We start from the raw sequence: 13,748 nt of genomic DNA on the forward strand, positions 1-13,748 counted from the left end.
CCCCCTTTTTTAGTTTTTATTTTTATTTTTTTCAAAATTTTACTGGGAATCAATCTTGGCTTGGCTACCCCCTAAAAGTGGTCAAATGTTGAAACATGTGTGATTTAGCATATTGGGATGCTATGGGAAGGATATATTATACATTGAGATATTTTGAACTTTGCACCAATTTAGGGTGCAAATTGACCATATAAATTCATAGTTTATATAATCAATTCAAGCACACCCAACTTGCTCCCAAGTAAAATTAATTCATAATTTGTATGTTATATAACCACGTAGAATATGACTATATATGCCACTATTTTTTTATTAGTAAATAAATGATTATATATGCACCCATGAATTTATGTATCTCTGTCTTTGTATCAACTATCAACTATTGTTTGATTATTAATTAGGATAAATGGGTCTGACTCGATTAGACCTGATTATTTTGACATCTACAATTATTTATATAAATAACAAACTTAAAACTTGATTTTTGGTAATATAACATTTTTAATAAAAATGACAGTAAAATGTAAGTTATTTATATGTTGATAAATTAAGTATTTTAATTAACCAAAATTGTCTTATTTATTATTTATCAAATTAAACCTTTTCGATAAAATTTATAAAAAAAAAACTAGAAACCTTTATATATTATTAACAAAATAATTGGTTCAGGTGTGAATTGATTTAGAACAAACAAGAACCATAAATCGGCCCAATTATTAATATATACAAAATAACGGAACTAGATCTGACCCATTGACAGCCCTATCAATAATTTTGTATTTTAAAGGCAATTCTTTTAGTATAAGGTAAGTATATAATACTGCTAAAGCAATACAGCTAGTACTTGTACGTTAAACCGGAAATCTTAAATCTAAGGAATAAGTAGATTATAGCAAAAAGAAATGAAAAAAACTGGCCAAACCTAATTTTAATAGGATTAGGGTTAGGGTTTAATAACCTAGGTTGAGTTAGGATTAATTTCAACCCAATATAATCCGGTCCGACTTGCACCCCTACCATGAACTCTGACCTGATTACATCCAAAACCAATGATAAAAATCGTATTATTCAATAATTCATATATGTTGGACCCGGATCCGGTCCATTAACAAAAAGAATTCCACATCCAGGTTTATTTCTTGATGGTTGGCTTTTAAGATCCGGTTTCTACTCGTGTTGTGAACGGTTCGAATATCCCAGATTTAGAAACATACGGTTCAATCCATTAGATCCATGCCCCATATAAACAAATCTCAGGAACCTCTCATGTGCCACATGAGAAATATGGATAAGTGAATTCATAACTAGCGCATTTATTGACCCCGAACCCACCAACCCGCTGGCTCTCCTGGTCTAATTGAGCGTGGGTCTTTCTAAAGTTGAACCGACCCGAATCTCATTCCAGATTTCCGTCACGGCGTCAACCGCGCTGCAACCAGTCACTTGACTGTTGACTGCATCGTAACAACTGAGGCGTAGAGATCCAGTGCTACATGGAGTATGTGTATGATGATAGTTATCCACGATAAAAAGATCTTGACCGTCCGATCAGAACAATTCTTTTTTCACGTGTAATAACTTTTCTCAAAGATGGACAAAAGTTCTTCTTATCAAAATCGAATACAGACTGGGTCCCACATCAATTCCTTCCCATGCACACCAGATATGTGGGCCCAGTGTAGGAATCAAATCTGCAACAAAATGAGAAACACAGAGTGAAACATTGCATAAAGTTCCACATTTATTTTAGTTAAATCTCTCCGTCTCTTTCATTAAACGCTGCTAAACTGCTAAATACTCCCTTAATTACAACTTAAAAATAGTCTCTCTCTCTCTCTTCTCCTTTTCCTCTCGTTTTTTTTTTTTTTTTTTTTTTTTCCAGGAAAATAAAGCCCAACAGCCCTCTCTCGCTCTCTTTCGGAGTGGATTTCTAGGGTTTCAGTTTTTCATGCCTGAGCAGAACCAGATCTCTAATGGCGGATACTCACATTGGAAACGGCGAGCTAACTCCGAGCTCGGATTCTGCTAAATCAGTGGTTCTTTGCACGTCGGCTTCGTTCAAGTCCAGGAAGAAGAGCTCTATCTCTCGGGTGGGTTCTGAGGTCGACGACTTCATCAACCTCTTGCACGGTTCCGATCCAGTCAAAGTCGAGCTCAATCGTCTCGAAAATGAAGCTAGAGGTGAGGGGTTCCAACTTTTTCTTAGAATTTTCGCTTATTCGTTGATCGGATGTCTTAGCTGGATTCACTTAGTTGGTGATTAATTAATTTTAAGGAAAAATGAGATGTTTTTATTTCTGTTCTTGCCACTGTTGTCCGTTAGGGTTTTTGGAGTTTAGTTCTCTCTTTTAATGTCTCGTTTTGGTTGTTCAAATCTCGATATTTCTAAGTGAATGTACAGAAACCCACAGAAGCTTTGCAGCCAAAAAATAAAAAATAAAAAAACCCACAGAAGCTCAGTGTTTTTGTCATTTCATGTGCCGATAATGCACCTTAAGTGGGTATTAAAATACCATTTTGTTGTTATCCTGGAGTTTCTGTGCACCGTTCAGAAAAAGAAGACGTCAAGGGTGCTCCTTATTTTTGGCTTTTCTTTTTTAGATTTTTCCTTATTTTTAGTTGTTCAAATGCTTGATTTGTGTTTGTTGGATTTTCTCTTTTTTTTTTCAATTAATTTAATTTTGTTAAGTAATGTTGTTTTTAGGTGGTAACAGTCGTTCATGATATTTGTATTTTTTATTGAAAAGTGTCGAAATCTTTCGTTGTTTTCCTGATAAGCAAGTGAAGCGACTGATAAATGCTTTAATTGAACAAACACCTACTGTAAGCCTATTATAGGAAGTTAAAACCTCAAATGCATTTTCACCATTTTAATTTTGTTCAATCATCTCAGAAACTTCTTAACTCAAAAACATGGTTTCTTTTCATTAGCTTCAGTTCCTTCAACAGAGGGAAGGACAAAAGGGGACTTCTTATAGTTTTTTTTTTTTGATGAATAATAAAGGAGACTTCTTGTAGTTATCATTATCTTCAGAGTTGTTGATTTCTATTCCTGGGATTGTTTGTAACTTCATGTGTTTTCAATTTTCTTTTTTTTTTTTTTTCCGGTGGATTCTGGTCCTTCTCTCTTGGTAGAATGGTCTGCGTCATTAGTTCATGCAGGATAATTTGACTTGCAATATCGCCTAACTGCCTATGGGCATTTAGGAATTTAATTACATAGAAAAAATAAAGGCAGTGTTACATGAATTCTGCTAAATGAATGAAGTGTGTTCATTGGACATGTTGGATTCTGACACTCCATGGATGGTTGAGGAGGCACTTATAGATATGCTTTTTTTTTTTTTTCTCTTTTTCTGTAGTTTTCTCTTCTCTTTTCTTAATTGATATGAATGATCATCTAATATACATAACGATTTCCATGTTCTTTTTTTTATTTTTTTTATAGAATGGTTATAAGTAACAAGGATAAACTTTTGCATATACTTATTCCATCTTCTTTAGGTACATGTATCTTTGGATGATAAAATTCTATACAAAATTTTCAATACTAAATACTTATCTTGCATGTGGCCCCCATATCCATGTTTTTCATCTTACTGAACCAAACACCCAAACATGTGTTAAATTTTGACTGTCTGACACATAGCTATGAGTAAAATTAAGTCAGAGGTCAGAAGTAGGTATTCAACTCTGACTGGATAATTACCTTTTATCCTGTATTTGCAGATAAGGAGAGGGAATTGGGAGAGGCGCAAGCTGAGATCAAGGCACTAAAGTACTCCGAGCGTCTTAAAGAAAAGGCTGTCGAAGAGGTAACTACATGAAATATCAAGATGCCAGCTGCCTACAAAATATTTGGAAATGTCAAAAGGCCATTACCCAATGCTGGTCCTGACTTTCTGGGGTGTTGGGAGGGGTGGACTGCTGGAGACCTAGTCTCCAGCACTTTTGAAATAAAAGGCCACTTAAAGTTGAATTTGCATTCTTGTGCTTGTCAGCCTGAGATTTTACCATTGCATCGAGCAGTGATCACTAAATGTCAAAACCTAGAATTGTTCTTCCTTAATGAGAAATATGAAATGCTGTTATTCTTTGAATTTTGGATCAATAAAATCTCATAGAATGTGATTCTAATTGATGTCTCCCATATTGATTATTTTTCATGAGTTGTTTTATGTTAATGTCGAGGTGACATTAATTCAATTGACCATTAGCCTGGTTCTCAATACTTGGTCAATATGGGTTTTCACATTACTGCAAATCTAATGAGACATCCTAAGGATTGTAATTGTTAAGTTTCTGCCACAGGATAGTCATAAATTGTTGTCTTATAGTCAAGATTATAATGAGACAGCATGTATCCCCATCTTCTTTTGGTAAACGCTGACTCACTGAGATGGTTTTTTTAGAAAGCAAAGAAGCATAAGAAAATGTATATGATGGATTGACCTGGATGCTAGAAATTCAATCACAAATTCACAATCAACCTGGTGAACAGGTACTTAAGAAATAAGCAAATGAGCTGAAGGAGAGTAGAGAACTACCTACAGAGCAAGAAAGTTTTTTTTTTTCCAGAATGTGTCCTCTTCCTTGAAATTGAGTTATGACTTTAAAAATAAAAGTAACTAAGCAATAATATGTTTTATTGCTTTCTTTTATTATTTTTCCATACAAAATAATAAAAACTTGAAAATATGGCATATATCAACTTGGATTATATCCAATAAGTTATCATTTGTCAAATACCATCACCTAATTAGCACATAAGCCCCCATCAACCCATGCCACCTTGATAATATTTCCCTGGAAAGTTTTTTGTTTGGATAATCAATATTTCTCTGGGAAGATTGTGCACTATTGAGTTGGGCAATCTATGATTTTATCTGAATGATCTGTTCTCTCTGGATGCAAGGGCTGTTATCTCCTTGATATAATGTCAGTATCCCATCAACCCACCGGATCCACCCATATTGATGTGTTCTCTCAATCTCATTTTTTTCAATACCTAAGGAGTACTTGAAACTTAGCCTCTAGAGAAGGAAAAACTAAACTCTCTACTCTGAGCACACTGTCTATACCAATTGGATCTAAATGACCAATATGACATTATGACCTTGCTTCCATGACATTTGAAAGCTCTCTCAACTGTCACTGGCCTGAGTTTCCAAGGAATTGCCCACCGGAATTGAACTTCATGGTAATTTGTTGAATTCTTTGTTGTACTTCAATGAGTGCAAATGGCGAGAAACATGAATGTGGACAAATTGATTATCGAAGGTGATTCTAAGGTGGTGGTGGGTTGGCCAAGGAATGCGGAGACAGTGGTATAGGCTTACAAGGATGAAACCAAAAAGTTTAAATGACATGACTAACAAGAAACATGTTTACAAAGGTACAAATGGCTCCAAAGGCCGGCTAATGGGTTGGCTGATAAACTAGAAAAACAAGCGATTTATAGGGATCATATTGGGCTCAATTGTAATTTGATGTTCAACTGATAGGAGAGGTAGTAGCTTAGCTTGTACCTCTCCAAGGGATACCTGATTGTATGTACATATTTTGTTTCATATTTAATAAAGTTTGAAGTTACTTACCAAAAAAAAGAATCAATAACAAACTATCTTTGGAATAATTAACTAATAATCATCTGGCAGCCCCTAATCCACCACATCCACTGATATCCCTTCAAAAGCTTCACTTTTCAGTATCCAATTTGCTAGTCCTATGGTGATTTGATTGATGATTAGCCTGACAGGTAGGAATTTGTTGGAGAAAATCTCTCTTTTCCCAAATATGTTGTGGGATTGCAGCACAAGTGCTCCTTCACATGACCTTGCACTCATAGAGTGAAGAGTTAAGAAGCTAGTCTTGTATATTGTATAGGCAAGGAAATTTCCCTGTGTGTGTGTGTGTGTGTGTGTGAAGGTGTGAAGAAAATTTCCCTGGTTGCAAATCTCAATTACACATTCAAATGAGTTACATGAATGAGAAACAGTCTCACCACAAGCTTTGCATAAAAGAATATCTGGGGATAGAAGCATTTTAGCATCTTGCAGGTACTGGTTTTCAATGTCCCAGTGACATAAAAACTCTTAATTTTTTGTGGAGTAGGATTCAACCATACAACTTCAATTAGAAAAACCTGTGCTTTTTGGGGAATTTATCCCGAACTTTAATAAATGAAGAACAAGAGAAGTGACATCTACAACCTCTGTATCATCTGGGGATTCTGACTTTTGGTCAAAAAATTAATTTAATTTGTTGTTTAATTCATTTGCAAGTTATAAGTGCCTTTATGGATAATAGCTCCTGTTGATTTTTTTTTTTATTTAATTCAGTCATGTCTCATTACCATTTTGGTCAATGCCACCAGCTAACTGATGAACTGAAAAAAGTGGATGGAAAGCTAAAGGCAACTGAAGTTCTTTTAGAGAACAAGGTATAATGTATTGTTTTTGCTTTTTGCTTTCTGGATGTTGTCTCTATTTAATTTGAGAAAGTTATTTTCCACATTCAACAAGTATATTCTGACATAGCCTGTCCGTCTTTTTCTATAGAACCTTGAGATCAAGAAGATAAATGATGAGAAAAAAGCAGCTCTTGCTGCACAATTTGCAGCAGAAGCCACACTTCGTAGAGTCCACGCTGCTCAAAAGGATGATGACATGCCCCCAATTGAGGCCATCATCACTCCACTGGAGGCAGAGCTAAAACTTGCTAAGCTTGAGGTATGTTCAAGTTTTACTGTGTATGATCGCTGCCATAGTTTCTTGTAACATGCATATTAATAATATTCATGATATACATGCATTTGATTCTTGGACGACTGCTTGTGAATGGGCTCAAGTTTTAGTGGCAGGCACATGCCATGCGCGTATTTAAGTAAAAATAAAAGAGTGAAAAGACAAAAAGACATTTAGGTTTTGAATTTTTTTATGATACTTAAAATATCTTAACTCAGTGAGTGGATTTAAAAATTAAAATATTTAGACAACTATTGTTTGCTATCATTGACATTATATGGGGCCATTAAAATTTTCAGATTTAACTTTTATGGCTTGGATGTGAAGCCAATGCAAGTATTGGCATTATATAGTAAAGATAAGGAAGAGCAACAAGGATATGTTTTATCTATGTGTGTATTTGAAATTGGGTTTTGATTTATCAGGTTGCAAAGCTACAGGATGATAATAGGGCACTAGATCGGCTTACTAAATCAAAGGAAGCTGCTCTACTTGAAGCCGAGAGAACTGTACAGATTGCCTTGGCAAAAGCATCGCTGGTTGAGGATGTTCAAAATAAGAACCAGGAGTTAATGAAGCAGATTGAAATTTGCCAGGTTTTTATTTTTATTTTTTTTCTTGTTTGATATTTAACTAATTACTTTTGTATATAGCCAATTGTATGGTTCTGTTGGCATGTTAGTAACCATCTACCATTTGTATGAATGATTAGTTCTAATATTTATTGGCTTTGTGTATCAGGAGGAGAATAAGATCTTAGACAAAATGCATAGGCAAAAGGTTGCAGAGGTCGAAAAGCTAAGCCAAACTGTCCGTGAGCTAGAGGAGGCTGTTCTTGCTGGTGGAGCTGCTGCAAATGCTGTGCGTGATTACCAACGAAAAGTGCAGGAGATGAATGTGAGTTTCTTCTCTTTTACATGATTATTTCTTTTAAGTAATAGATATCTATAATTTGTTTCAAAATAATAGATGGATATCTTTTTTTTTTCTCTCTCAAAAAAAAAAAAAAAAACGATATCTATCCTGAATGTAAGCAAAATTCAACTTAAAATCCTTGATTAGGAGGAGAGGAAAACTCTTGATCGGGAACTAGCTCGTGCAAAGGTTACTGCAAATCGAGTTGCAGTTGTAGTTGCAAACGAATGGAAAGATGCCAACGACAAGGTTATGCCTGTGAAGCAGTGGCTTGAAGAGAGAAGATTTTTCCAGGCATGTTATAGTTTGCCCTTCACTCCTTACTATTTTTTGCTATAACTGTTCCTTTTCTATATTGATTTGTATGGAAATTATTATAATGGAAGTGTCAAAGTCACATTTCTCATCTTGAAGATATGTTTCTCAATAAGTTCATGAGGGGTCTTTGTCATCTTCTCCTTGGTTAATCAAATGCATTGAAATTTATTCAGAAGAAATGTGTCCAAGAACATCTTTTCAAGGAAAGAGCAAAGGCCAAAAATCTACAAGGGCACTAGTTATTTTCTTTCTTGGGTTATTTGGAAAATCTTGAGAAAATTACAAGAGGGAAATGTTAAAAAGCTTAGATAGCTAGCATTTTCTAATTAAATTATGGATTTCAAAACTGTGTAAGGCTAAGTAGAATGATACTTTGGAGTCATGAGGACATATTTGATAGAAATTGGTTTCTTGCAAAAATGTCTGGTTATAGAATAAACAAAAAATTTTCTTTTGTATGTTTTGGAGATTTGACTTAATATTGCCTGATATACTATATGCAGGGAGAAATGCAACAACTTCGAGACAAACTGGCAGTAGCAGAGCGAGCTGCAAGAGCAGAAGCCCAGTTGAAGGTGAGCAAAATTACCAATTATAGTGACTATCCAGGGCTTATTTAATAATTTAACCTCATCTAAATGTTTTTTTTTCTATTGATTGATCTGGATTTTAGGAAAAATATCAATTGCGACTCAAAGTTCTTGAAGAAGGATTGAGACACCCCCCTAGTGTAAATGGCCGTACCACATTGGAAGGAAGAAGCATAAGCAATGGGCCTTCCAGGCGGCAGTCCCTTGGTGGGGCAGAAAACCTATCCAGGCCATCTTCCAATGGCTTTTCATCAAGGCGGTCGTCAAATTCACAACTTGGATCTGTGGCTTCAAACAGTGCAAGTGTATTGTTAAAGCAGGCCAAGTGTTCATCAAGATCATTTGATGGCGGTAGCAGATCGGTTGACAGAAATAAAGTCACATCAGGTGGTACTGGAAAAGTTACTACACCCAACAAAGTCACTGATGGCATGCAAAATACTGAGACAACTACTACATGCAAGGACACTTCAGATGGGAAACCAAGTGAGAACACAAAAGCAGGTCATGAGGAATATGTGTCTGGACTTTTGTACGATATACTACAAAAGGAGGTCATTATCTTGAGGAAAGCTTGCCATGAAAAGGATCAGAGCCTCAAGGACAAGGATGATGCAATAGAGGTTCAGTATTACTATCTTCTGTATATAAATCTTACAATTCCTTTTTACCTTTCTGTTTTCCCAATCATCTGTTCTTGAATCTAAGTTTAATTATTTCTACTAGATGCTCGCAAAGAAGGTTGATACCTTGAATAAAGCAATGGAAGTTGAGGCCAAAAAGATGCGAAGAGAAGTAGCTGCCATGGAAAAGGAAGTAGCAGCTATGCGGGCTAACAATGATCCAAGGGCACGGCGCCTTAGTGCTCCCAGGGGGGCTGTCAATAGTTCTCAGTTGCTTTCTGCTAGGTAGAGTCTTTATTTCTTTATTTCTATATTTAATATAAAATGGATTCTTTTATGAATCACATCTAGTATCCTGTGAGGCCTGGATACATGCACAAAGTTGTTGTATCATGTAGGATACCTCAATTTTAGTCTAATTTTTGTATCCAACATCTTGTCCAGCTGTTTCCTTGTGGTTTCTGGGTAACATAGCTAAGTACCTTGACAAAGATTCTTTTCTTTTCTTGCATACATTCTCTGCATTGTATGCATAGGGAGAGCTTTTAATAAGTAACATATGTGGCTTCTGTTCTGTTTGATATTTCTTCATTTCAAAGTTGAGAAACATATTGGTCAAACTGGCACTTGTGATTTCCTTCTCAAATAAAAGATGCTATTACTATCTGTATGGGTCTATAGCTTTGAATCATCATCATCCATGCCTTATCCCAACTATATGGGGTCGGCTACATGAATCCTATTTTTCCAATTCGTTCTTTTTAAAGCTGTATCCACTGTTAAATTATTGGTGCTTAAATCATTTCTTACTACTACCCATGTCCTTTTTGGTCTACCCTGAGCTCAGGTCTAGCTTTGAATGAGGGGTATTTTCATAAGATCTAAAATACAATATAGCAATTTGATTAAATTTTCTATATTTTTGAAATGGATTACTGTTTCAGTAGTACTTTAGCTTCTCTCTTTTTCTATGTAGTTTGTTGGAGACAAGTATGATTACTGATGGGATATTGTTTTTTCTTTCCAGGAATATGCGACACTCATAGTGCCATCTCAGTTTGAATGCACACAATGACTGGATCGGGACGATTTTTTGCACTTCGAGTTCTCCAGTCAATAGGTTCATATGATTTTATCATGTTTTAATTGTTCTGTTTTTTCCCTAATTTTATATATTCATCTGGCCTGATATTGCTCCCACATTTCAAAAGCTGAGTGATTGGGGGCCATTGGGTATCGTTGGCTGTCTTTTGAGGTTGATGGGGGCTGTGTCAGAGATGAATGTGTGTTGGTTGTTTTTCTTTTTTTTTTTTTCTGTTTTTTTCCTCGTGCCTCTACCAGCCAATCTATATATGTAAAGAACTGACTATGGGTTTTGGGAGAGCGTCATCCTGTTGTATATTTTTGTAGCAATAATAGAGTAATTCCAATTTGTGCATAGAATTTCTGATAGGAGGAAGTTCAAGACTTGTAAATGCAACATGATGATTTGACGCTCCAACAAGAAGATTGATTGAGATACTATTTGTTGCAGATGGAAATCAATATTATATTATATATATTTCAAATTTTTGGTCAGCAATACACGATCAGAGCTTCTTTGTTAATGATGATTGATGAGCTAAATGGGAATGAACCTCAACAATCAAACCAAAACAAAGTGTGAATGAAAAACCTCTTTTTTGTGCTGAACCCTTTCTTTTGGACAGTCTTCAGGAGCAAGATACACTACTAACAGCCAGAGACGGTTCAAATAGAAGTAAAATGCATACAAGTGGCCACTTGGCTGAACTAGGGCCTCGTCCGTACAAGAGCATCTTCCAACTCCTGCATGTCAACCAATTCATTGGCTGAACACGGAACCTGTTTGGATGGGCTGTTTTCGAGGGTGATTGGCTTTTGCTTCTATTGAATGCCTTAGCAACAGCCTAGGAGCTATGCTTTCTGGAACCCAAGGTATAAGCAATCTCAGGACCTTGTACAAGGGAGAACAGGTTTTCAAGGAGTTTCCTTCAAATAAATCATCATCGTCTAAGCCTTGTCCCCCAACAGGCTCTAGGTGGTTCCGTGGGCCCATGGCCAAGCCCTTCAGGTGATAACCAAAACTGGAATTGGGATCTGTTCCTCACAGATTGCGCCACCGACCTTACAGCCACATTCCACCCTGTATTGGGAACATCTCCCATGAATGATAAATACAAGCATGGGAGATGTTTCCGATGTGTGGCCAGGACATGGTGTGAGGCGTGGTCCGGACTCAATTGAACCAATCTCTCTGGTGGTGGATCTCGGAAGTACCTGGGCTACAGCTTGGTGGCATCTACATGGAGCTCGGATCTTCTGTATCTTCATGGGGAGATGCTCTCAATATACAGCTATAGGAGATCCGGATTGATCTACATGACTGTTCTGATATTTTTAAGGTGAGGATTGAACACGGGTCTAGTAACCCCATCGGGTTGTGTACTTGTGTAAGATAGGGTAGTGGGCTTCTATTTGGGTCAATTACACAAAAGAAGCTTTTTTGGGGGTACTAGCCATTAACCACATGAAAGAAATATATAATTCTCTCTTTTTTCTTTTAATTTATTTTTCTCTCTTCTCTCTTCCCACAACTTCTCTCTCTCCCTATTCTTCCTCTCTTTTTTCTCTCCTCTTCTACATAGCCTGTTTTTTCTCTCTTCCCTCCCGTCATGGTTAAAAAATGAAATATCGATATGTTATTTTTGAGTATTGAGCATGTTGAAGCTTGAAAGGTCGATACTAATTGTTTCATTTGTTTTATCATCCTGACATTTCATTAAAAATATAGTAGGACTGATATTAATACTCAGCCATTGAAAGGCCCTGATTCTAAGTATTTACTGTATCGCTGACCTTGAAAACCAATGTATGCGATATGTATCAATGCCTTGAACCTTGCCTTCCCATCTCGTTCATCTCTCTTTCGTCTTTCTGTCTCCTCTCCCTCCTATCTTCATCTCTCTCTCTCTCTCTCTCTCCTATGTTTCTTATTCCTCTTTATTCTTTCTCCCTTTCTATTATCTCTCTTTTAGATTCTTTCTCTTGGTTCTCACTTTTCTCCCCCTTTCTATTTCTTCTAATGAAAGTCCAATTTTTTTATGTTTGGGTGAATCAATCAAGGACATGTGGCATTATAGGAGAAATCCAAAATTTTCTTTTTTCTCAATAAAGATTTGTTTATATGGTTTTAAATTTCAAGTGGATGAAGATGGGTGTGAGTTAGGTTGGATAATTATGGGTTATCAATGGGTATGGGTGATCCATGGATGAATTGTCTTCAACCCGCATCCAACCCAACTTATCAATTTGTCACGCCTATATATTTCTATATGTTTAGAGTCATGAGGAAGAAGATTAGAGTTAAAAAAGTTTCAAATAGCACCGAAGAGAGGGACAAAGTGGTTGCCTTTAGCTAATGGACAAGGACAAGATAAGAAAAAGCACTTCACATTCTCATCATTATAGGGAGAGAAACAATGACAGCTTTTGTTTCCATAATTTAAATGTGGGATGCTGATTCAAGAGGTATTAACATTCATCTGCTCCCAATTTGCCTATCCAATGGGCAGCAAGTCTAACTTTACAGTCTGTGTTGTGTCATGCAAACCAAATTGGGTCTGCAACTTTTTTTATTTATCCTGCTGGTGTTCAGTCAGACCCAATTTGAGATAATTAATGGGGTCTTTATAGTTTATGGCCAATAACCAGTTGCAGTTGGTTCCCGCACTCCCTGTGGTAATTCAGCAAATTTTCCATAAAGACTGTGTTTGGTTTGAAAGAATATAGGCTTCCCTACCTTTTCCCTTTCTTTTCCTACCTTTTCTTTCAAACCAAACACGTGCACAGCCAAATTGGTCGATAAATAATAGTAGCAAATTAGCAATTACTTGCCAGATACCCTGTTCCGCTCTTCTATGCAATTTCCTAGACAAACTCTTTTACAGTTGGGCAGTTGCTATAGATTACTTCACCTTGGACACAACTTGTTCTCATGACCGATCTCTTTTTCTTGGTTTGGTCATCTTGTATTCTCCGAAGGTGTCACATGTTGCAACTTGCACACTAAATACAGGATAATAATGATATGAGAAGTAGAGCTGCAAGCAGATCGTTCCAATCGAATCTAATATGTCCATAATGAATAGCATTAATAATCTGATAATGAATAAAGGGCAGCCGCGAATGCCCGAGGCTTCTGTACAATGTAGGGTCTGGGGAGGGACAGATTTACACAACCTCCCCTGCACATATAGAGGTGCTGTTTTCAAAATTTAAACCCTGGTCATCCACATCACAGATCACAATGGAACAACCCAACCATTGCACTAAGATCCGCCCTCATCAAAATATCACTTAAACTTGAACCTATGACTCTTTAATCCTTAGAAAATTTACAAGCATTCAAACCAACATTAATTATCCATATAAATACAATATAACTTTTAAGTATATACAAGCTGATATATATTTAAATCGAGTCACATCCCATAATGGTGGATTCATATTTGATTTAATTATATATGGTGGATTCA

General features: G+C 36.3%; 1 protein-coding gene across 1 annotated transcript; it reads left to right on the forward strand.

Moving 5' to 3' along the window:
• Positions 1-1,847: 1,847 nt before the first annotated feature.
• Positions 1,848-10,760, forward strand: LOC104607769 (microtubule-associated protein 70-1-like). Its single transcript, XM_010273463.3, has 11 exons — positions 1,848-2,181; positions 3,730-3,815; positions 6,377-6,442; positions 6,561-6,731; positions 7,172-7,342; positions 7,488-7,643; positions 7,809-7,955; positions 8,483-8,554; positions 8,653-9,192; positions 9,296-9,477; positions 10,220-10,760. The coding sequence occupies exons 1-11, from the start codon at positions 1,974-1,976 to the stop codon at positions 10,236-10,238; spliced, it is 1,818 nt and encodes a 605-aa protein (XP_010271765.1). The 5' UTR covers positions 1,848-1,973; the 3' UTR covers positions 10,239-10,760.
• The last annotated feature ends 2,988 nt before the right edge of the window (positions 10,761-13,748 follow it).

This window comes from Nelumbo nucifera, chromosome 7, assembly GCF_055504915.1.
Source record: "Nelumbo nucifera cultivar China Antique chromosome 7, China Antique-T2T, whole genome shotgun sequence".
Taxonomy (NCBI): domain Eukaryota; kingdom Viridiplantae; phylum Streptophyta; class Magnoliopsida; order Proteales; family Nelumbonaceae; genus Nelumbo; species Nelumbo nucifera.